General features: G+C 45.7%; 1 protein-coding gene across 3 annotated transcripts in view; it reads left to right on the top strand.

The window, feature by feature from the left end:
* Positions 1-23,578, top strand: part of LOC116955835 (nectin-1-like) — a 49,128-nt gene that overhangs the window by 15,575 nt on the left and 9,975 nt on the right. For all 3 annotated transcript variants that reach the window (XM_076053630.1, XM_076053631.1, XM_076053629.1), the window contains exons 7-14: positions 10,842-10,986; positions 11,728-11,779; positions 17,072-17,166; positions 17,965-18,001; positions 18,441-18,550; positions 19,464-19,494; positions 21,350-21,432; positions 23,335-23,365. In XM_076053630.1, the coding sequence (XP_075909745.1) occupies positions 10,842-10,986; positions 11,728-11,779; positions 17,072-17,166; positions 17,965-18,001; positions 18,441-18,550; positions 19,464-19,494; positions 21,350-21,432; positions 23,335-23,365 (584 nt within the window). The remainder of the gene's footprint in view (positions 1-10,841; positions 10,987-11,727; positions 11,780-17,071; positions 17,167-17,964; positions 18,002-18,440; positions 18,551-19,463; positions 19,495-21,349; positions 21,433-23,334; positions 23,366-23,578) is intronic.

Genomic DNA, 23,578 nt, shown 5'->3' with positions numbered 1-23,578 from the left:
GAACTCGATACTTTAGACAGGACTCTCCTACAAGCTCATTTAATGTTAACACAAAAAATATCACCTTCTGATTGGTATCACGTAGACAACATGACTGCTTCTTCTGCTGATTCACTGTCAGTCAAATGTAAAGCTAACCTGATTTCTAAATTCAACCACCTATCAAAGAAGAACCCAGTTCCACATATAACAAAATGAAAAGACGTTAACAAAATCGTCATTAATCAGAGTAGCACCCCGATTTCGGACAATCTGAAAACAGTTCTGGCTAGGGGACTGAATTTTGCTGTAACCCCAAAACACATACCAGTAGATGATATCATCTCTCAGGTCGATGTAGCCCTCAAAGGCGTAGGACACATCCAAGCAGACATTGCGAGAGCTGAAATAGCCACTATTCTTAAGAATGCTAAGAAACCCATTAGTAACATCAGCAAAAATGAACACTCTGAACTCGCGAATTTAAAAAACAGAAGTGATATAGTCATCATCTCAGTCGATAAAGGCAACACTACTGTAATTATGGATAAAGATTCATACAACAACAAAATCCAGAATCTGCCCAACGATGGAAGTTACTCAAAAAATAAAAATGACCCTACCAATAGCCTAGCGATAAAAACCAACAAGATCATCACAAGTTCGACCTCCCTAATTGACCCAACTAAACGTCCCTCCCTAAAACCTTCTGCTGCAAGACCCCCTAGATTCTATGGTCTTCCCAAGATTCATAAAGAAGGCACCCCACTATGACCCATCGTATCCACGATCAACTCCCCTACCTATAGACTAGCCCGTTTTCTGTCAGATACCTTGCTGCCTTTCACTGGCAAGACCACCTCAGCAGTACTTAACTCAGCCCAATTGGTCTCTATGGTCAAAGACGTTGTACTGTCCCCTGACGATATCCTTGTCAGCTTCGATGTGGTCTCTTTGTTCACCAAGGTCCCAGTACCTGATACCATTGAAATAATTGAAAATTTGGTCCAACATGGACTAGACCCCGATACACCTGCACTGTATATTCTTAGTTTTTTCCGGTAAAGTCACGTTGAAGAGAAACAACAAAATAATAAAATATATATATAAAACAATAAAAAAATTCTCACGACGTTTCGACCATAACTCAAACGGTCATCTTCAGGTGTGTTGGTTTGCATAAATTTATTTTTAAACGGCGCATTTATTTATTTATAAAATACGTTAGCGTCACGCGCAGCGATTTGGCAGTTTGCCCAGGACTAGTCCATTTATATTTTGAAAAGAGGAGGGGGGAGACGAAATTTTTTATAATGTATGCTGTCTGAAAGCCACTGTAAGCGTGAACAATCAATTAAGAACTGAAATGGTTTATCAAATCTTTCCAATGATTGCTAAGATAGAATCCATCTTCTCGGTTGAAATTGTCTCTGTGCTTGTATATGTGGATAGCCTCATGAACGAATCTCTCATGGAAGCCAGATGGCTTACAAAGAACCTCTGTCTTGGAAAAGTCAATGGCATGTGAGCCTACTGAATTAGAACAATGATCTGCTACGGCCGAGGTGTTGGTCCTACCGTGTTTAAGGTCTGCTTTATGTTCACGAATGCGGTCCGAGACATGGCGTTTGGTTTCTCCAATGTAACTACTACCACAGAGGCAACTTAGTTTGTAGACACCAGGGTATTGTATGTCCGGAATCACATCTTTTACAGACGGAACCAGATCACGGATTTTATGTAATGTGTTGAAACGGACCTGGATCTTGTGTTTATTCATGATTTTGGAGATCTTTTTTGTGATCCCAGCAATGTAGGGTAAAGTGATGGTTTTGAAAGGCTCCTCAAGAGGGTTCTTCTTCATGGTTTGAGTGATAGCTTTGCGGATTGTATAGTCGGAGTAACCATTAGCCCTAAGAGCTTGGTGTACGTGCTTGAGTTCACTGCTTATGTGTTCCTGGTCGGATATGCATTGGGCTCTATGATACAGAGTCTTGATGAGAGAATTCTTCTGTGATGGATGGTGGTGGGAATCCGGTTTCAGATAAGCATCCGTATGGGTAGCTTTCCTGTAGACAGAGTGGCTCATTGAACCATCAGGTCTCTTTTTAATTAGGACATCCAAAAAAGGTTTCTTGCCATCTATTTCGACTTCCATGGTAAATCTGATGGCTGGGTGTATGGAATTGATGTGGTCGAAGAATTGGTCTAGAGCAGGCCGGCCATGTGGCCAGATGACAAAAGTGTCATCCACGTACCTCTTCCATAAGGTTGGGCGCAGAGTGGCAGTCTGGATGGCGTCAGTCTCAAATTTCTCCATGAAAATGTTAGCTGTAACTGGAGAAAGGGGGGAGCCCATTGGGGTGCCCTCAGTTTGTTTGTAGAAAGTTCCATTCCTTTCACTGGAAAGACCACCTCTGCGGTACAAAATTCTACTCACCTGGTATCGACAATAAAGGGTATTTCCCTGTCCCCAGACGACCTGCTTGTCAGTTTTGATGTAGTTTCCTTATTCACCAAGGTTCCTGTACCTGACACCATTGCAATCATTGAAGACTTGGTTCATCAAGGACTAAACACTGAGGTACCCCCCCTGGTGAGACACTGTTTAACCAATACATACTTCACTTGGAATGGAACTTTCTACAAACAAACTGAGGGCACCCCAATGGGCTCCCCCCTTTCTCCAGTTATAGCTAACATTTTCATGGAGAAATTTGAGACTGACGCCATCCAGACTGCCACTCTGCGCCCAACCTTATGGAAGAGGTACGTGGATGACACTTTTGTCATCTGGCCACATGGCCGGCCTGCTCTAGACCAATTCTTCGACCACATCAATTCCATACACCCAGCCATCAGATTTACCACGGAAGTCGAAATAGATGGCAAGAAACCTTTTTTGGATGTCCTAATTAAAAAGAGACCTGATGGTTCAATGAGCCACTCTGTCTACAGGAAAGCTACCCATACGGATGCTTATCTGAAACCGGATTCCCACCACCATCCATCACAGAAGAATTCTCTCATCAAGACTCTGTATCATAGAGCCCAATGCATATCCGACCAGGAACACATAAGCAGTGAACTCAAGCACGTACACCAAGCTCTTAGGGCTAATGGTTACTCCGACTATACAATCCGCAAAGCTATCACTCAAACCATGAAGAAGAACCCTCTTGAGGAGCCTTTCAAAACCATCACTTTACCCTACATTGCTGGGATCACAAAAAAGATCTCCAAAATCATGAATAAACACAAGATCCAGGTCCGTTTCAACACATTACATAAAATCCGTGATCTGGTTCCGTCTGTAAAAGATGTGATTCCGAACATACAATACCCTGGTGTCTACAAACTAAGTTGCCTCTGTGGTAGTAGTTACATTGGAGAAACCAAACGCCATGTCTCGGACCGCATTCGTGAACATAAAGCAGACCTTAAACACGGTAGGACCAACACCTCGGCCGTAGCAGATCATTGTTCTAATTCAGTAGGCTCACATGCCATTGACTTTTCCAAGACAGAGGTTCTTTGTAAGCCATCTGGCTTCCATGAGAGATTCGTTCATGAGGCTATCCACATATACAAGCACAGAGACAATTTCAACCGAGAAGATGGATTCTATCTTAGCAATCATTGGAAAGATTTGATAAACCATTTCAGTTCTTAATTGATTGTTCACGCTTACAGTGGCTTTCAGACAGCATACATTATAAAAAATTTCGTCTCCCCCCTCCTCTTTTCAAAATATAGATGGACTAGTCCTGGGCAAACTGCCAAATCGCTGCACGTGACGCTAACGTATTTTATAAATAAATAAATGCGCCGTTTAAAAATAAATTTATGCAAACCAACACACCTGAAGATGACCGTTTGAGTTATGATCGAAACGTCGTGAGAATTTTTTTATTTTATTGTTTTATATATATTTTATTATTTTGTTGTTTCTCTTCAACGTGACTTTACCGAAAAAACTAAGAATATGAATTACTGCAGTCACGAAATCTTTAAATCAAAACACCTGCACTGGTTAGGCACTGCCTCAACAATTCCTACTTTACTTGGAATGGCTCCTTCTACAAACAAAATGAGGGTACCCCCATGGGATCCCCTTTGTCACCAGTGATAGCCAATATTTTCATGGAGAAATTTGAATCAGACGCCATCCAGACTTTCACCCTCAGACCTTCCCTGTGGAAGAGATATGTGGATGACACTTTCGTAATTTGGCCACATGGCCTCCCAGCTCTGAACCTTTTCCTACACCACATCAATTCCACTCATCCCGCCATCAAATTCACCATGGAAGTGGAGAAAGATGGCAAGCTACCATTCTTAGATGTTCTGTTTGAGAGGAGACCTGATGGCTTATTGCAGCATTATGTCTACAGGAAACCCACCCACACAGATTCCTACTTGAAACCTGATTCCCACCACCCAGCCCAAAAGAATTCTCTCATCAAAACTTTATACCATAGGGCTCATTGCCTTTCGGACCAACACCACCTGACCAGTGAATTCGTGATCTGATCCCATCCGTGACGGATGTCATTCCTGACTTACAGTACCCCGGGGTTTACAAATTGAGTTGTACCTGCGGTGATTGCTATATCGGGGAGACAAAGCGACATGTCTCTGACCGAATTCGCGAGCACAAATCAGATTTGAAACACGGCAAAACGAATTCTTCTGCCGTAGCTGATCATTGTTACAACGCTGTGGGTGATCACGATATAATTTTCTCCGATACCAAGGTTCTTTGCAAACCCACGGGTTTTTATCAGAGATTTGTTCACGAGGCAATTCAGATCTACAAACACAGACACAATTTCAACCGAGAAGATGGTTTCAAATTAAGCAACCATTGGAAAGATGTTCTAAATCGAACCAAACATTAAACTCATTTTCAATGGTACAGTATATTTTTCAAGTAGTGGAACCCCAAACTTTCGCAGCTCTTAAATTCCCTTTTCACACCATCAATATGTAAACGCCCCCCCGCGCCAACCGGCATGTGCACCCACATGTACACCACCTCTATGCTAAGGCGGCCAATCAAATGCTAACTTTTATGCTAATTCCTTTGTCAAGGCACCTTGTTTCCTCACACACAGCTTAAAGGTCGCGGTCTGAGCGTGGCTGTGTTTCACTCCAGCGTTGTCCTCAAGACAGCTTGATCCCTTCACCTGATGAAGGCTGCTTGTGTTGTGCCGAAACGTCGTGATTTTTGTTGTTTTATTTTTTACCTACGGGACTTTACCGAATAGAACCAGAGAGTATTCCCCACAAACTTTCTTTTTGTGACCAGGACAGTGATATTTAGAAATTTGAATGAGAAAACGTGTGCATTTGTGTCACTCCTTCACATAATAGTCCTGGTCACAAAAGCAAAGTTTGTTTGGAGGGGAATAATTGCCATTTTCAATACTTTTGAGGCATAAGCAATTAGAAAATAACACTTACTACCTGGGGACAAAAATCGTGTAATTAGGCAGCTCGCTACGAAGCCATAAATCAGATTTTTTTAGGAAAGATCGTGTAAATATATTAATGTGTCATTAAACCTGCAACCACCTGACACAGCCAATCATTAATCACCCCCCCCCCCATTTCGTGCAAATTTGCATGTTGTTTACCTGACAAACCTTACTAATTGGCTGTGTCGGGTGATGGCGGTGTGGGGACCAACGTCCACCTCCCCCCTCCCCGTGAGCGTGCGGGGCGTGACGTCAACCCCCTCCATTCCCCCCTCCTCCTCTTCGGCCGTCTCTCACCGCGCCCCCGCTGATCGGGTAATCGCCCCCCCCCCCGCGCCAGCGTCCTCTTTGAGGGACATCGCTACTCGGCTGGCTCACCACCGCCCGGAGTTATCCCACACACTCCTACGTACACCACTACTAATGCGGAGGTGGCTGCGTGCACACGCGCGCCCCTGCAGGCGCCCATTGCACACAAAGACTTGCGCTAAAAATAGCCGTGTGAATATGCACGCGCCTCTCCCCGTGGCTGCCCTAATCCACGATGTACCACGACTAATGCTACACGAAAAAGGGGATTGCTGCGGCAGGACTCTGGGTGCACGCCTCGCCGTAAAGGCTATTTTTACTATGTAAACGCGCTGTGTAAATACGCGCCAGCGAGCGGGTGGATCGCCCTCACCCTCCATCCCAATTACTCACGCGGCGCTGCAGACGCGCGTCTTACACACGCGCGAAACCCCCGCGTAAACCGTAGCAGACGTAGAGATGGTAATCTATGCGCAAATGGCTATTTAAAAAAGGAAGGAAATAAACTATTTGGCAACATACACTTTTTTACATTTTCAATTGCTAATTTCTACACAGACGAATCCGTGTTGAAAATGTCAGCTCGTTAGGCGTCGTAGATCCGAAGATTTTAAGCGTCGAAAATTTGAAAGAATATTAACAGACTGTACATCTGTGAAAAAGAGCTTTATAGCTCATCGGATTCCTCCAGTATAATAAATATTCTGATTATGAAATTATTTAGCTGCTATAGATTCCCACGTGGTGATAGGCCGCGTGGCCAGGTCGCTTCTAAAAAATGAGCTAATAGCTCAGTGAGCTTTAAATGGTAAATACAATAGTTTAGTGTAGGATGGGGTCATGCTCAGATAAATTCCCTACATTGGGCCATATCAGTGGCCAATGTTATCCGAACCTTTCTATAATTCTCACCACAGGATCTCATCATGAAGCTGTGGGTAATAAAACGCAGCCCTTGGGAAACAAAGGTAGGCAGGGCGTGGCGGCTCTGGTCAAACCGCCCTCAATGCCTCATGTGACATAGAGGCTTTAATAAGTGTTCGCTGATAGCAATTCTCCCAGTAGCTTAACGAGGCTATATGGGAATAGTTGACTGTGCTGTATATGTGTGTGTGTATAACGAACGACACTTAAACATGTAAACTACTTTGTTTACGTTTTCTTGATGTTGACTTCCCACCCAGAGCTACAAGTATCTTGATTGTTTAAAGGTTTAATTGATTTGAATAAAAAAGTACTTTTATATCTGGGTCACCATTGAGCAAGAGGTGTTTGGCTCAATGGACGAGAAACTGACATTTAAAATAACATTTGACAAAAAAAATTCCTACGTTTTATCCTACATGTGCTTACGATGTCATATAATGAGATAAACCCTTTGGTATCCCTTGCATAGTGGTGCAATCCTTCGTGTTGAAGAATGGCCCACATGGAAGTGGATATCACAGAGCTACCGCTCAGAAAACATTCTTCAAGTGGGGCTATGGTCCACATGGTAGAGGGAACAATTTCCCACCCATCCTGTGTAAATAAGAGCAATATTTGTAGAACGGCCATAAAATATATTTTCTCAGAACTAGAATTTAGCCAAATCAATTGTGTAAGTTATTGATCCCTGTATAGGTTCATGCAAGTACTGTATATGTATCTCCTAAGTCAATGGGGACTGTACTAAGACCATCAGCTCACTGCACTTAAGAGCCCGGTTTAGACACAACTCATTCTATGTGAATCTATGTGCTACTGTGAGGGAAAAAAGTATTTGATCCCCTGCTGATTTTATACGTTTGCCCACTGACAAATAAATTATCAGTCTATAATTTTAATGGTAGGTTTATTTGAACAGTGAGAGACAGAAGAACAACAACAAAATCCAGAAAAATGCATGTCAAAAATGTTATAAATTGATTTGCATTTTAATGATGGAAATAAGTATTTGACCCCCTCTCAATCAGAAAGATTTCTGGCTCCCAGGTATATTTTATACAGGTAACGAGCTGAGATTAGGAGCACACTCTTAAAGGGAGTGCTCCTAATCTCAGCTTGTTACCTGTATAAAAGGCAAACGTGTCCACAGAAGCAATCAATCAATCAGATTCTAAATTCTCCACCATGGCCAAGACAAAAGAGCTCTCCAAGGATGTCAGGGACAAGATTATAGACCTACACAAGGCTGGAATGGGCTACAAGATCATTGCCAAGCAGCTTGGTGAGAAGGTGACAACAGTTGGTGCGAATATTCGCAAATGGAAGAAACACAAAATAACTGTCCATCTCCCTCGGTCTGGGGCTCCATGTAAGATCTCACCTCGTGGAGTTGCAATGATCATGAGAACGTTGAGGAATCAGCCCAGAACTACACGGGATGATCTTGTCAATGATCTCAAGGCAGCTGGGACCATAGTCACAAAGAAAACAATTGGTAACACACTACGCCGTGAAGGACTGAAATCCTGCAGCGCCCGCAAGGTCCCCCTGCTCAAGAAAGCATACATACATGCCCGTCTGAAATTTGCCAATGAACATCTGAATGATTCAGAGGACAACTGGGTGAAAGTGTTGTGGTCAGATGAGACCAAAATGGAGCTCTTTGGCATCAACTCAGCTCCCCGTGTTTGGAGGAGGAATGCTGCCTATGACCCCAAGAACACCATCCCCACCGTCAAACATGGAGGTGGAAACATTATGCTTTAGGGGTGTTTATCTGCTAAGGGGACAGGACAACTTCACCGCATCAAAGGGACGATGGACGGGGCCATGTACCGTCACATCTTGGGTGAGAACCTCCTTCCCTCAGCCAGGGCATTGAAAATGGGTCGTGGATGGGTATTCCAGCATGATAATGACCCAAAACACGGCCAAGGCAACAAAGGAGTGGCTCAAGAAGAAGCACATTAAGGTCCTGGAGTCGTCTAGCCAGTCTCCAGACCTTAATCCCATAGAAAATCTGTGGAGGCAGCTGAAGGTTCGAGTTGCCAAACGTCAGCCTCGAAACCTTAATGACTTGGAGAAGATCTGCAAAGAGGAGTGGGACAAAATCCCTCCTGAGATGTGTGCAAACCTGGTGGCCAACTACAAGAAACGTCTGACCTCTGTGATTGCCAACAAGGGTTTTGCCACTAAGTACTAAGTCATGTTTTGCAGAGGGGTCAAATGCTTATTTCCCTCATTAAAATGCAAATCAATTTATAACATTTTTGACATGCGTTTTTCTGGATTTTGTTGTTATTCTGTCTCTCACTGTTCAAATAAACCTACCATTAAAATTATAGACCGATAATTTCTTTGTCAGTGGGCAAACGTACAAAATCAGCAGGGGATCAAATACTTTTTTCCCTCACTGTATGAACCCGGCGACCCAGGTTGGAATCCCGCTCACGGTCGACACCAGTGATGATTAATTATCTGAACCGGTATTGGGCCTTCCCTAGGTCGACTCAGCTGGTGTGGTGTGTAAACATCCCCACTAGGGAGACAAAGGCATCATGGTGCTGGCCACCCCTCTCGTGTGCCGTGCTGGCCTTCATAGGTGCTCGCTAACAGCACTTGCCCCAACAGTCCTGTTAAGGCTATATGGGAGATCTTTGTCTAAAAACGCCACCTATGTAAGTAATTGGTGACCAGGCTAAGGCAATGACCTCGCTGCACTTGAGAATTGTGTTTAATCATTGATTTCTGAAACAAACCCAAGATCCTAGCGGTCATGACTCTGAGGCAGTGAAGGCTTAACCTGGGTAATAGAAACTTGGATTCAAAGCCACAATCTCAGCAATGCTGGATCAGCTCTGAGCTCTGAGCCAGATGACATATTTTTGATGCGAGTGTGAGAAAAGTGAGCTTAAACGAGCCCTCTCGTGTGTATGTGTAACCATAGCAAACTGATAAGTGATGGTAAAACCCACAGCTCACAAACGGCTATTTCAAAGGTGGACTTTGACACTCGGATCTCCAATCTGCTGTGGGAGGCCGCTCAGCAAACACAGGTGAACGAGTGTCAACCTTCAGACGAGATAAAGTGGCGCACGTCACGGATCTATTTAAAATAGAGACGCCACGATGGCTAGGATACGTTAACGACCTTGCCTGGTATACAGGAGGTCGTGGGTTTGATCCCCACCCTTGATGCCTGCTGTATATTTGGAATTTTCGTGTGTCTCTCCCCATGGTTGTTTTCTACGGGTCCTCCGGTTTTTCCCTCCACATTTAGAATCGGTGTGCGTTGATAGAATATTTGGCTACTATCATTTCCACATGATAAGCCACTTCATCGGGCTATCATTTGTGGCAAGGTCGCTTCTGAAAAATAGCTATACAGCTCAATAGGCGATCTGCCCCTGCCAAACACTTACTCCCAATGCAAGGCTGACTCATTACACCTTGCAGAGGATTCCTCTGCTGAATAAAATAGTTTTGCGGTTTAATTTGCGAATGCGAGGTCGCGTTTTAAGTCAATGTTCAAAAAAATCATGGAAGCTGGTTCGTAGGTGCGAGTATTCGTAAGTAAATAAAAAACTTTTTTTAAATTATACCATGAGCTATGTCGCTCTTTTTCAGAAGCGACCTGGCCACAAATGATAGCTCAATGAAGTGGCTTATCATGTGGACATTTAAAGCAGCAACTGTGGGTGTTCGTAAGCACAGGTGTCCGTAAGTCGAGAATAGTCTATACCATTGTTTTAAGCTATTTATAAAAAAAAAGGTGGAGCTGGCATGTTGTAATGGCGAGCCACACTTGGACTTGCAATCCAGCTCGGCAGTTGAAACAACAGGGGGGCAAGTTCCTTAAATCCCCGCCCACCTCTGTCAACCCAGCAGCAGTACAAATGGGTAACTGATTGGCAACATCACGTGCGGTGAGGCAAAGTGTGGGTACTCCCCACCTGTCCACCAAGACGTCTCACCGGCACCGAAGACTAGGCCAACGTACTTACCGGAAGGGGCTCTCAAGTGGCGGGGGGGGGGGCGCTTCCGCCAGCAGTGGCGTGGGCGAGCAAATTGCATGGCTGCACCATTACCCAATTTAACCTTCAGGCAATATTAACAATTGCCCGCAAATGTGTGTGTCTTTTGTAGGTGGTGGTGGTGGTGATAATGGTGAAGATGACGATGGTGTTGAGCCCTGGGTCATAGCTGTCGCCGTCATTGTGCCACTGTTGGTTTTGGCTGCAGTGGCTGGATCCGTCTTTTTCTTTTGCAAGAGGAAGGGGACTCAAGCAACGTGAGTTCCCAATGATTGATTTAGATCGAGGTGATGAGTATGGTACTGCTCATGGACAAGAGGGGTTGGTTGGGCCAGTGTTGCCAACTCCTTGAAGCAGAATGTAGCAAAAACGAACCCGAAAAAGGTCCCGGATGGTCACCAAAGCAGTGTTGCCACCTATTTATTGTATTTTACCAGGTAAGGCCCACTGAGCTATATAGCTCTTTTTCAGAAGCAACCTGGCTATCAGAAATGAAGTGGCTTGTCACGTGGAAATTTACAGCAGGCAAAAACTCCAAACGCGTGATGTTGATTTTAAAATGTGGAAGGAAAAATCGGAGGACATGGAAAAAAATTGCACGCAACCACGGGGAGATGGAGAGAACGCAAACTCTAAATATACAGCAGGCGTCAGGGTCGGGATTGAACCCACAACCTCCTGGTATACAGGAGGTCAAAAAGGCTTTCTAAAGTAAGAAGAAGAGTTCACAATATCAGAAAAGTCATCAATGTTAACATCTGCACCCATCGGTGCACATCCGTCAATGATGCTACGGGCGGCGATGTGTCCCAGCAGGTAGCGAATTCGCTGCTTCCTGTTGCAGAGGTTCACAGTTCGAATCCAGCGGCCGCCAATATTTTTAATACCTTGGCAGGTGCGAGTGTATTAACCATGACGGTCCCGCACACCGCTAAGCTTCACTGTGGACGCATCGGCTCGAGCTATTGTTGTCATCGATGTCTAATGTTTATCTGCAGGAACAAGCGACAACATGGCCGGGACGCTCCAGTAGGTTCCGCACACCAACCGGTAAGCGGCCGTCTGTGCTTGGCACAAACAACGATGAGCCGGAATGATTGCAAGCCACGATGATTCCCAGCCGGAGTGATTCCCAGCCGCAGCGATTCCCAATCGCTGAAAAACGAGCATCGAAATGTCGTGATGCTTGCCGCCCGTTTTTACAGCCCTGCTGGAAAATTCGAGACTATAAATTTAAATAAATAATCTAACGGTTATTCTCCTTCCAGTATTTCTCTCGCCATAATAGAAATAAAAAATGAAAGTGTCTTTGTTGCACGCCCCATTGAACGCAAGGCCTTCGATGCATGTTTGTATATTGAACTACTTTCTCACCGTATGGAGCCAACCGTGCTAATCGGTTGGTTAAGCCAGGGGTCGGCAACAATAATAACAATCAGAGACTATTTTTTTTCGAATTTGGCAAAGAAAAACTCCCTATTTCAAGAGCTGCAATGTATTTGGTGAATACGACACGGTGATCCTTAATAACGTCACGAAGCAGCAGTCCTTAAATAGTCGCATGTTGCTGACCCCTGGGTTCGAAAAATCCAGAGACAGACCCAGTTTGAAGCTGGCTATGTGTAGACTGCCAATGCACTCTGATAGAAAATCATAATCATTATTCATCTTGGAAAATCCGATGAGCTATGAAGCTCTTTTTCACAGATGTCCAGTGGGGTGGGTGATGTCAACCTTCTCGTGGCCCACACTGTTGTGTGAACGAAGTTTACAGGAAGTTAATCGTGAATGATATCGCTAAGGAAACCATATTTCGCCAGTCCACCTCTGGGTTACAGCAGAAATAACAAGCCTGGCAACAAAGGTCCTCCTCAGGACCAGATGAGCCGATCCATCGGCCCCTCGGTTCGTCCATGCCAACTAAATGTTGAGGGCTTATCCCGAGCGAAGACAGATGTCCTCGCAAAGGTCCTTCAGCAAGAAAACATCGACATCCTTACTATCTAAGGGACACGTGGACGAAAGCAGCTCTCTATGATTGAATATTCCAGGCTACATCCTTGCTGATTCCAAGGGCCACGCTAAAGATGATCTGGATACTTACATCGCGCATCACATCAGACACAATGGAAGTCATTCAGACAGACAACGACTTCATAATTGGTAAAATAATCGCTGATATCGTCGTATACAATCTCTACAAACTGCCAACAATAACCTGGCACCTACCACCATTGCCAGCGGTACAACATCCCGTGATCTACATAGGCGACTTCATTAGCCATCACACGATGTGGGGCTACCCGGTTAATGAACTGGCAGGCAAACAAATCCTTGATTGAGCATCTACACAAGACCTTTTCCTCGTGTTTCACGCAAAGCAACAAGGCAAATTCCACTCTGGATGGTGGAATAGGGAATGCAACTCAGACCTGTGCTTTGTAACTACAGATTAAGAATGGCTCAGCCTTTGCCCACCACATGCAATGTCCTGCCTCGCTTCCCACACAGCCAGCACAAGCCCGTGGTCATCCATGTTGGCCATGAAATCCCAGTAATAACCAATCACACCAAGACCACGCTGGAACTTCGGATGGGTAAAATGGCCTGGTTTTAAGCTGCTATGGAAAAGAATATCCACCACATCTTACTAACCCTGAAAGGGTTGAGCAGTTCATCATGCTCGTGAAGAAAGCCGCTAGGGATGCGATTCTGTGGGGCTATTGGGGGTCCTACACCCCTGGCTGGACTGCCGAAAGTGAAAAGCTTATCCGAGAACTTCAAAGTACGAGTGACCCAGAGATCGTAACAGCCCTTCTGGAGTGGCTATATTCTGCCAGACAAGCAAAATGGGCAGCGTTGATGGATTCTTTTGACTTCACGCACTCCTGCCGCAGAACATGGGGGTTACTGCGAAAGCTTGGAGCGGCACCCTCAGAATACTAGACTCCTAAGGCGATGGCTAACAGGATAGCTTCCCAGCTTCTCGACAATGCAAAAACAATCGAAAGTCAATACAAGAACGCCCAGTAAAACAAGCTGCAAAGATACACTCTTCACCAGTAACAAAAACTCTCCTGTGTCTGCAGCTTTACTTCCAGAAGAAATATATGCCGCACTAGCGACAGGTAAAGCCACAGGAATAGATGTTTTTTACCCGCAATTCCTAAAACACCTCAGCAGCAAAGGAAGAACCTGGCTGGCGAATTTTCTTTCAAAAATCATCGCCACCAACAGGCTACCAAGACTTTGGAGAAAAGCAAAAGTAATTTCTCTCCTCAAGCCAGAAAAACCTGATGATGACCCGCACAGCTACAGGCCAATCTTTCTTCTTTGTACACCAGCAAGTTAATTGACGCAGATGATCTAGCACTGGCCAGTCAAGCAAAGACACTCAAGACATCTTGAACACTGACGTAAATAATTTGGGGATTATTTATACTCCTGGCGACCTAAGCTAACCTCAAACAAGACAGCATCCTCAGCGTTCTATCTCAACAACGCAGAGGCAAATAGTACGCTGAAGATCGAGTTTTGTGCTAAAACCATCCCCCAAAATGCACTCCCGATATTCCTTGGCATGGTGCTCGATCAAAATCTCACTTTAGGCAACATATTAAGCAGTTGAGCAACGAGATAGAAACCGGCACAAACATCATCCAAAAACTGGTGGGAAATAAGTTTGGGCTGTTATTGCCGAATACCATGCACTGCGACGCTCACCCTCACGCATTCAACGGGATATTATTGCTCACCTGTGTGAAGACGCAGTGCTCACAATCGAATTATTGACATGCAACTGAACCTCGCAATGTGTACCATCTCAGGTACGCTGAAGTTGATGCCGATCCCCCAGTGGCTCCCAGTGCTCACCCCACATCGCTCCACCACAAATTTGTCGTAAAACAGTGGCCGTCCGGGAGTATCAAAAACTTCTCGTCAGCCCACACCTTCCGATAGATCGGGATATAAACCCAGCACCGCCTGTTCACCTAAAATCACGCCACCCCTTCTGAATCACAGCAGCCTCACTCCACGCCACAAATACAAATGGAGGCAAGAGATGGAAGCAAGTCTTGACTGCGGCTGACGTAAAAATTAAACACCTCGCACAGCGACCCAACCGTCGAACCTCCCGGTTTCAACCTTCCACGTTACCAATGATCGGTCATCAAGCGAATGGGGACTGGGCATGGCCGATGCGGCCACCTGATGCACAAATGGCGCATCGAAGATTGGGCAGCCTGCGAGTGCGGGCACGAATTCCAAACCATCAACCACATCGTAAACACTCCGCTGCTGTCTTCGCTCCTTTAAAGGAGGAACGGACGAGATCCACTCTGCTTTCGAACAGACAATTGAGTGAAATAACAAATCTAAAATTACATCTGTAATCTGATGCTATTAATCCATACGAGAGAAGAAGAAAACAGATGTCCTGTGAGGGCGGGTCAGGAAGTTAAGACAAACAATAGAAAAAAACGACTGGAGTGCAATGTATGTGTAGAGACGTAAATAGAGTCTCTATGGCGTGTGCACCATCTATGTTCATGAGCAGGTAACTGTGTGGATTGTGTCCCTTTCTTTGGCACCAGTGGAGACATGGCAGGGAAGCGGGCCCTAGAGGGCATGGTCTCTTTGCAGAAAAAGAGAGGGCACGTTAACGACACGGGGGCCCGAAAAGGGGACCCGAAAACGGGGCCTGAAAAGGGGGCCCGAAAAGGGGGCTTGAGGGACACGTGACGCTGGCCCCGGTTCCGTCGGGAGAAACCGAGCAGGGGGCGTGGCCGGAGGCGGAGCGAGGCCACGCTCAAGAGGATAAGAGGGATGGGGCGGAGCGATCGTGGTTGTCTGGGAGAGAGAACTCACCGTGCTACGTCACTTCAGCCGTCAGTTAGGTTGTATTTTAGGTTCCGTGGGTCAGGCGAGTTACAGTTCTGACCCAGTTACGTGGTGACTTGGTTGGAGTGTAGTTAACCGATTGTGTAGTTAAAGTAGTAGCCACGTTGGGCTGTGTAATAAACGTGGTGCCTCCAAATTGCAGTGTGCGTCTCTGTGGAACCCACTACATATGTGAAAGGTAATGAAATAATAATCAAAATCTATAAATAAAAAACATACTTTCAAATTAATTCTAGATTTGAAGTTTTCGTGACTGCAATTATTCACAATCTTTGGATATTTCGGTAAAGTCACGTAGGTAAAAAAATAAATAAATTTAATCAAATCACGACGTTTAGGAAGCAACACAAGCCTCCGTCATCAGGTGGGATAGTCACAGCAAGAAGTAATTTTCTGTAATGGACAAGAGCTGCTCGTAACAAGGATATTATATAAGGCAAGAGGGGGGGGAGAAGCCAGGGGGGAGAGAAGTAGAGGGCGGGGAGGGGGGGTGTGGAGTAGGGGAGGGGGGGGTTGAGTGAGCATCAGCCACCTGGTACGCAACACCGCTGGTGCGAATAATGCCGGAGCTGGGAGAGATGCCGAGGCCCGCGGGACAGGGTGTGGAGTGGGGTGGGGGGGGTGAGTATCAGCCACCTGGTCAACGACACCGCCGGTGTGACACAATGTTGGAATGGTGCACCGAGCGGGTCTAGGGAGTGGAGTAGAGTGTTGAAGAGACTGGAGATACGGGTATGAAAGAAAATATAAAGCAACTAAGATTTTACCTGGTTAATAACACCCTTCCAATGATTGCTCAATTTGAATCCATCCTCTCGGTTGAAGTTATGTCTGTGTTTATATATCTGGATGGCTTCATGTACAAACCTTTGATAGTAGCCCGTCGGTTTGCAGAGTACCTTGGTCTCGGAAAAAAACATATATCATGAGACCCCACCGCGTTATAGCAGTGATCAGCAACTGCGGAGGAACCAGTTCTGCCATGTTTCAAATCTGCCTTGTGCTCGCGAATGCGGTCCGATACATGTCGTTACGTTTCCTCCATAGTAACAATCACCACACATGCAACTAAGTTTGTAGACTCCAGGGTATTGCAAGTCAGGAATGACATACTTTACGGATGGGATTAGATCACGGATTTTGTGTACTGTACTGAATCAGACCTGGATCTTGTGTTTGTTTAGAATTTTGGAAATATTTTTGGTAACGCCTGCTATGTATGGTAACATGATGGTTTTGATCGGAGTCTCACTTTCTGCCGATTTTTCAAAACTAAATGCAAGCTTAGGCAAGGCAGCAAAACAACAACTAGACAACGCAGTCCCTTCAATAACACTGCGCATTCTAATTGAACTATTGCCCAGGCATAGGGTCAATTTGTCAAGTTTTTGTCGTTGTTGTTCGGGTGTTGTCTGTCTTCTCTCCGCCTCGTGGTTACAGAATGACCACGCTAACAATGACGTGGAGACCCCTAGAGCCCAGCCACATGGAAAAGGAGCGCCCACTGAAGGGGGCATTGTGCAACAGATCCCCAGGTAACCTCACTGACCGGTATTCATCTCACCGATCAACAAGTCCGGTGGTGATAGCTCACCGTTAATAATAAGAATAAATTTCATTTATTTGTAAGGCACCTTTCACTAATGTCTCAAGGCGCCTCATGAGAATAAAGATAAGGAAAGGCCAAGGGAGAAGTAAAAGCTCAATAGAATAAACTGACTTAAGAATATTTTATGGTTCTTTCGGTAAAGTCACGTAGATAGAAAAAAAACACAAGCAATCGTCATCAGGAGAATGATCAGGAAAATGATGACAATTGCTTGTGTTGTGATCGAAACGTCGTGATATTTTTCTTCTTTTTTCTTCACTTTATTTTTATTTTTTTATTATTATGATATTACTGTTATTACTGTTTTCTCTTTACGTGACTTTACCGAAAGAACCATAGAATATGAATTCCTGCAGTCACGAAATATTTAAGTCGTAATATTTGTTTTAAGACGAGACTTAAAGGTATCCACATTATCAGATAACTTGCCATTTTATTGAGGGGGACGTTACCTTGGTGTGGTGTGGGACTGTTTTGTTGTTATTCCTGCTGCCTTGCCCAACCACGATAAAATCAGACATATATATAAATAATGGATAATTAATTTCTATTTCGTGACATTCTTACCATTTTCTCTATTTTGCACTCCTATTGTACGCTGTATTGTTTGCTGATGTAACGTAGGTGACCCCGTGCCCAGACTGGACATCTGTGGAAAAGAGCTTAAAAGCTCATGTAACGTCACCCCTAACGGGCACCTCCCCCCCCACCCTCTCTTCTGCAGTTCATCAAGTGAGAATAAAACAACAGAGTATGCACAAGTGAGTGAACTGACTGCCACCATCACTATTTTACAATGTCTCCCCTACCAGCCCTATCACTCTGTTTACCCCTACCATCCCTATCACTGTCTATGTACGCCTACCAGCTCCATCTCTATGTGAGTGCCACTACGAGCCCTATCCCTGTGTGTGTGTACCCCGGCGTTATAATGGTGCGCGTTCCGCGTTGTGTGAAAAGTGTTCCCGATTGGAAGAAGCGTTCGTCATGGCGACAACGAGCCACGGTGTAATTGCCGCGCATTGTGCGAGGGCTCGCCATCACACCTTGATGACCGCACCGAGTGAGCTATTTGACCCCTGTCAGGATGGCAACTCTCTGAACTCGACTTTGAAGGCTCCTACGCACTTCTGCCCTTCACTGTCGTTCCCCCTCCCACACCCATCCCCTTCCGTGGTGCCTCTAAAATGGGAACTGCAGATTGCAGTGCCTCCTCCCGGTAGAGACAATCTCACCGACGGAGGGCTGAATGGGAAACCGAATCGTGGCCACGTCAAGGCACCAAACGCAGATGACAACCCTGCTGGCAGGTAAGGGGCACCACGGTGGCGAGATGTTAACAACCTCGCCTGGTATGGAGGAAAGCGTGGGTTCAATCGCGACCCTAACACCTGTATATTTGGAGTTTGTGTGTACTCTCTTCCCGTGGTCACGTGGATCTTTCTCCGGGTTCTCCGGTCTTCCCCTCCACATTTAGAAACGTGTTTAGAATATTTGGCTGCTTCTATACATTTCCATGTGATAAGCCACTTCGTTGAGCTATAATTTATGATAGCCAGGTTGCATCTGAGAAAGAGCTACATAGCTCAGTGGGCCTTTCCTGGGAAAATAAAACATTGTTTGGTTTAGGTATTTTAGATTTTCGAATCGTGGTTGACGAGCACAGCCACCTATCCAAGGCCCAAAATATCAATCAGGGCTGGAAAAACAAGCGGTGCTGTGAAATAGATGAAGGTGTTGACACCGTTTCTTGCATTGAGCGAAGGTTGTGGTCAGGAATTGGCAAAAATGGGCAATGGAAAGGAGTTACAACGAGTGGAGTCGTGCACTGATAGAAAGGGGGAAGCGTTGTGACCTGCAGTGTGGTGAGTGAGTGGGTGATTGGGTGGTTGAATGGATAATTGAGTGGGTGAGTCAGTGAGTGGGAAGGGTTACCCGAGTTGTGGGTGGGGCTACGTAAGTGTGGCGACCTGAGCACTTGGTTGGGCTACCCGAGTTGTGGGCGGGGCTAACTGAGTTGTGAGCCGGGGGGGGGCTACCCGAGTTGTGGGCGGGGCTACCTGAGTTGTGGGCGGGGCTACCTGAGAAGTGGGTGGGGCTATACGAGTAGCGGTGAATGTCTCACAGAACCATGCGTGATCATGATTTGTCTTCCTGGTCTGTGTACGTGTGTACTAATGCCTGCTGGTGTGTGTACGTGGTTTTCGTGTGTCTTGTCTTCAGTGGTGGAAAACAGCCACCACAAGCTGCTCCGGTAACGTTATTTCCTATGCATACACAACAACCACAATAATCATCATCCTTGCATTTGTAGTGACTCACTCGGAGACAGGGTTCTTACGGCACCTTCTTTATTCTACACGTCAGGGAACTACAGATGCCCTACATGCTTACATGCTAGTCACACATCCGTCTCTTTTGACGAAACTACCTAGCTAGTACAGTTGACAGGCTGTCTAGCTAGCGGAGTCTAAGGGTGGTCGACACAGCGAGGGAATCTACTTCCAACAACAGCCCTGAGCTCTCACCCCAGGCCCCCTTTTATCCTCCCGTGGTAGACACGCCCCCTTTCTGGAACTTACTAGCAGGTTCCCGGGCTTCCAGATGGACTCCTTCCTGAGCTTCCCATTAGTTCTCCTCGCCCCCATATATGCTCCTTCTGCTGACGTGTGTACAGCCCTCTGCTGTCAGTACCACTTTTCCGTCAGCAGCCAGTGTTATTACACTACACATGTATAGGGCGTTTGACTCCATGCCCCAAAATCGCAAAGGGCATCTCATCCCAGAGATTCAAAGGAAACCCCTCCCCCCGCCGTCCTCTAGTGCCAGGTGTGCCTGTGTAGCATTACCGTATTTTCCCGCATATAACCCGCGGGGAATACCACTTTTGACAAACAAAACAAGACCCTGCGGGGTATATGGAGGTGCGGGCTATCCCGAAAATATTTTACACGTGTGACTTGTCATAACTCGTTTAATTTTTTCATGGTAGGACTATCCACTATGCAACACTTACCTTTGACTAAAGCACTGCTGGATAAATCACTCACACTAAAATTAGACATGTCATCACGTTTTAAATGATTCGAATTGTTTGTACAATGAAACGATAATGTTTGAAGTGGGCGCACTTTGTTTACCGGCGACGGGAGAGCTGGGGGGAGAGAGAGGTGGGGGGTTCGGGGCGAGGCAACGGCGTTACCATAGTGCAGCTATTGTCTGCGCAGTGTGCAATCTATCAATGCTAAAACTGTACAGTACTTACTTATCTACCAGTTATGTGTTACTTATTTATTGGATATTTACTTTTGTTACTTATTTACTGTTTTAAGTTCACTCATTTCAGGTTGTTTTTTTTCTTCATGCACGTTATGATTTTAATGTTAACAATTGATAGTGTAATGTATTACAAATGTAAACTTTGTATTAACATGATGGAATTAAGCTGCGGTAACGACGTTAAAGATATGAATGCATGCGGGGTATATGGAGATGCGGGCTATCTGAAATTAGTTTTACACAAAACGCTATTTTTGCGGGTTATATGCGTATGCGGGCTATATGCGGGAAAATACGGTAATTTTGTATTAAGTCTGGCCAAAGGGGGAGACGTTTGCTTCGCGTTTCTAAAGTGTGGGTACTCCCATGCCTTCCCAAACACACACCGGCCAGTGTGGAAGAGCAGGCCAAATATCCACTGCTGGTGGTCTCAAGTGGAGGCTCTTCCTCCAGCAGTGAGCAAGCAATTGCAGGGCTGCTGATTTAGCCATTGTTTTTGACCCAGGTCGCCCTTGCAAATGGAACTCACCTGGTCTCTTGAGTTTCTCACCTGGCTAAACCAAATCCACTTGACTCACTCACTCATTTACTCAGCATCCCACTTACTCACCATCTCCCTTGTTCCCTTACTCACTCAGCATCTCACTCACTCGCTCTTCCAGATGATACTCTTACCTGGTCTCTTGAGTTTCTCATCTGGTTAAGCAAAATCAACTTGTATTTGATCTCACGTACTATACCGCATACATACATAGTACATATACAAAATCGGTGATTGAAGATTACGCCTGATGACGGAGACGATGAATATGATTGTGTGTTCTGATCAGGCGACGATTTACGCTGAACTCAATCAAGAGAACTTGGCTAAGAAACGTCCAGTTGGATCCACATCAGCTGGCAAACCTACAAGGTAAACTTGTAACATTCGGTTTTTCAAGGGCCCGGAATATATTCCCCCCCACCCTCCCCTTCCATTTTACACCAATCCTGCGATCGTTCATCTCGCATCGTCACGACTCAGAGGGTCCTCTCCAATGACTCGCGGAGCTGTGCTTGACCCTCCGTGTTGTAGAACGGCCCACAGAAGTGGATATCGCAGAGCTACAACCTCCTGCGATCCCTTCCTCAAGTAGTCAACCCCGTCGATTTAACATCACGCACGACGCTGCCTCTGTTCCATTCCTTTCGCACTTTTCGTTGTAGTAAATGCCACGAACGTACGTGTGGCATGTTGAACTTCTTTCGCACTGTACGTAGCCAACCGTGCTAATCGGAAGTGCGGGTGACGGACCACAAACTGAACACAAAAAACGCAGTTTTAAATTAATTAGTTTGTCATCTAGATGATGATTTAGAAGTGGCTTTCTAATATCAGAAGAGGGTTCTTGACGACCACAGAAGCGCATCTGAAAGCACCGAATCCAGTGACCATCTTTAACAGGGGCGGAGCCAGGATTTCAGGCCGGGGTGACATTCAACAAATTTTAATTTCAAGAATGATCAGAGTCAGGCTTTTGAACTAGACGCCATCGGTTGGCGACACACTCTGACAATGCAGTTGCACGGAGTCCGTCAAACCGAGTGTCGTACACTTATACGCAGAATATCACCCCTGTCACCCTCCCCTGGCTCCGCCCCTGATTATTCTTTAAATCAGAATATTTACAAAATGGGACCCTTTTTTGCCAGTCTCAAAGTATCAAGAAATAAGAAAAGATTTTACCCTTTCTGGCAATAAAACGGGAATTGTGTTAAGATGTTCAAACACAAAATAGAAACATTTTGCAAGGAATCAAGTTACTGCATGAACCACAGAGTAATTGTGGTGAACATGCAAACAAACATGCTCTGATAAAATATGCATTGTCTACCTCTGGCGTAGCCCAATCAGTTTTAAAAGAGAGGTTCAACCCATGCCAGTGGTGTAGTGGTTAGCACGGCTGGACTTTGCAACCCAGCAGAGATCGCCCGTTCATTCTCCGGTCATTCTAAATGAAGGAAGAACCGGTCACTCATCCTGTGCCCTTCATGCGTCCACTTTTATTATGACTATCTCTATGGCCCTTTGCTCTGGACTCCGAGGACAAAGTGATTTCTTGCACAATCGAACGTCGAGGTACTTTTCGCTTCTTCTGCTATTTACAGTCCTAGCAGAGGAGCCACTGGTAGGAAATTACACGTTGCTATGGCAGGGGCGAGTGTCTCCATAGGACAACCTGTTATTTTTTCCCCATAAAGTGCTACGGTCTGTTCTCCTATGTAACGCCGGTAAAATACGAAATTGTTTAGTTTAGGTATTTTTTATTTTGGAATCGACGAGCACAGCCACCTACCCAAGGCCCAAAATGTCAAGCAGGGCCAGAAAAACAAGCGGTGCTGTGAACTAAATGAAGGGATTGACACCGTTTCTTGCATTGAGCGAAGGTTGTGGTCAGGAATTGGCAAAAATGGGCAATGGGAAGGAGTTGCAACGAGTGGAGTCGTGCACTGATAGAAAGGGGGAAGCGTTGTGACCTGCAGTGTGGTGAGTGAGTGGGTGATTGGGCGGTTGAATGGATAATTGAGTGGGTGAGTCAGTGAGTGGGAAGGGCTACCCGAGTTGTGGGTGGGGCTACGTGAGTGTGGCGACCTGAGCAGTGGGCGGGGCTACCTGAGTTGCGGGCAAGGTTACCTGAGAAGTGGGTGGGGCTATACGAGTCGCGGTGACTGTCTCAGAATGCATGCGCGTTAACGATTCGTCTTCCTGGTCTGTGTATGCGTGCACTGATGCCTGCTGGTGTGTGTACGTGGTTTTCGTGTGCCTTGTCTTCAGTGGTGGAAAGCAGCCACCACAAGCTGCTTCGGTAACGTTATTTCCTATGCATATACAACAATCATCATCATCCTTGCATTTAAAGGGCGTTTGACTACATGCCCCAGAATTGCAAAGCGCATCAAAGGAAGCCCCTCCCCCCGCCCCTCCCTCAGTGCCAGCTGTGCCTGTGTGGCATTAACTTTGTATTAAGCCTGGCCATAGGGGGTGACGTTTGCTTCGCGTTTCTAAAGTGTGGGTACTC

Source organism: Petromyzon marinus, chromosome 62 (genome assembly GCF_048934315.1).
Source record: "Petromyzon marinus isolate PM22_M1 ecotype Great Lakes invasive population chromosome 62, UKy_Petmar_22M1.pri1.0, whole genome shotgun sequence".
NCBI lineage: Eukaryota > Metazoa > Chordata > Hyperoartia > Petromyzontiformes > Petromyzontidae > Petromyzon > Petromyzon marinus.
Note: the sequence above shows the minus strand (reverse complement) of the source record. Positions and strands in the feature narration are given on the sequence as shown.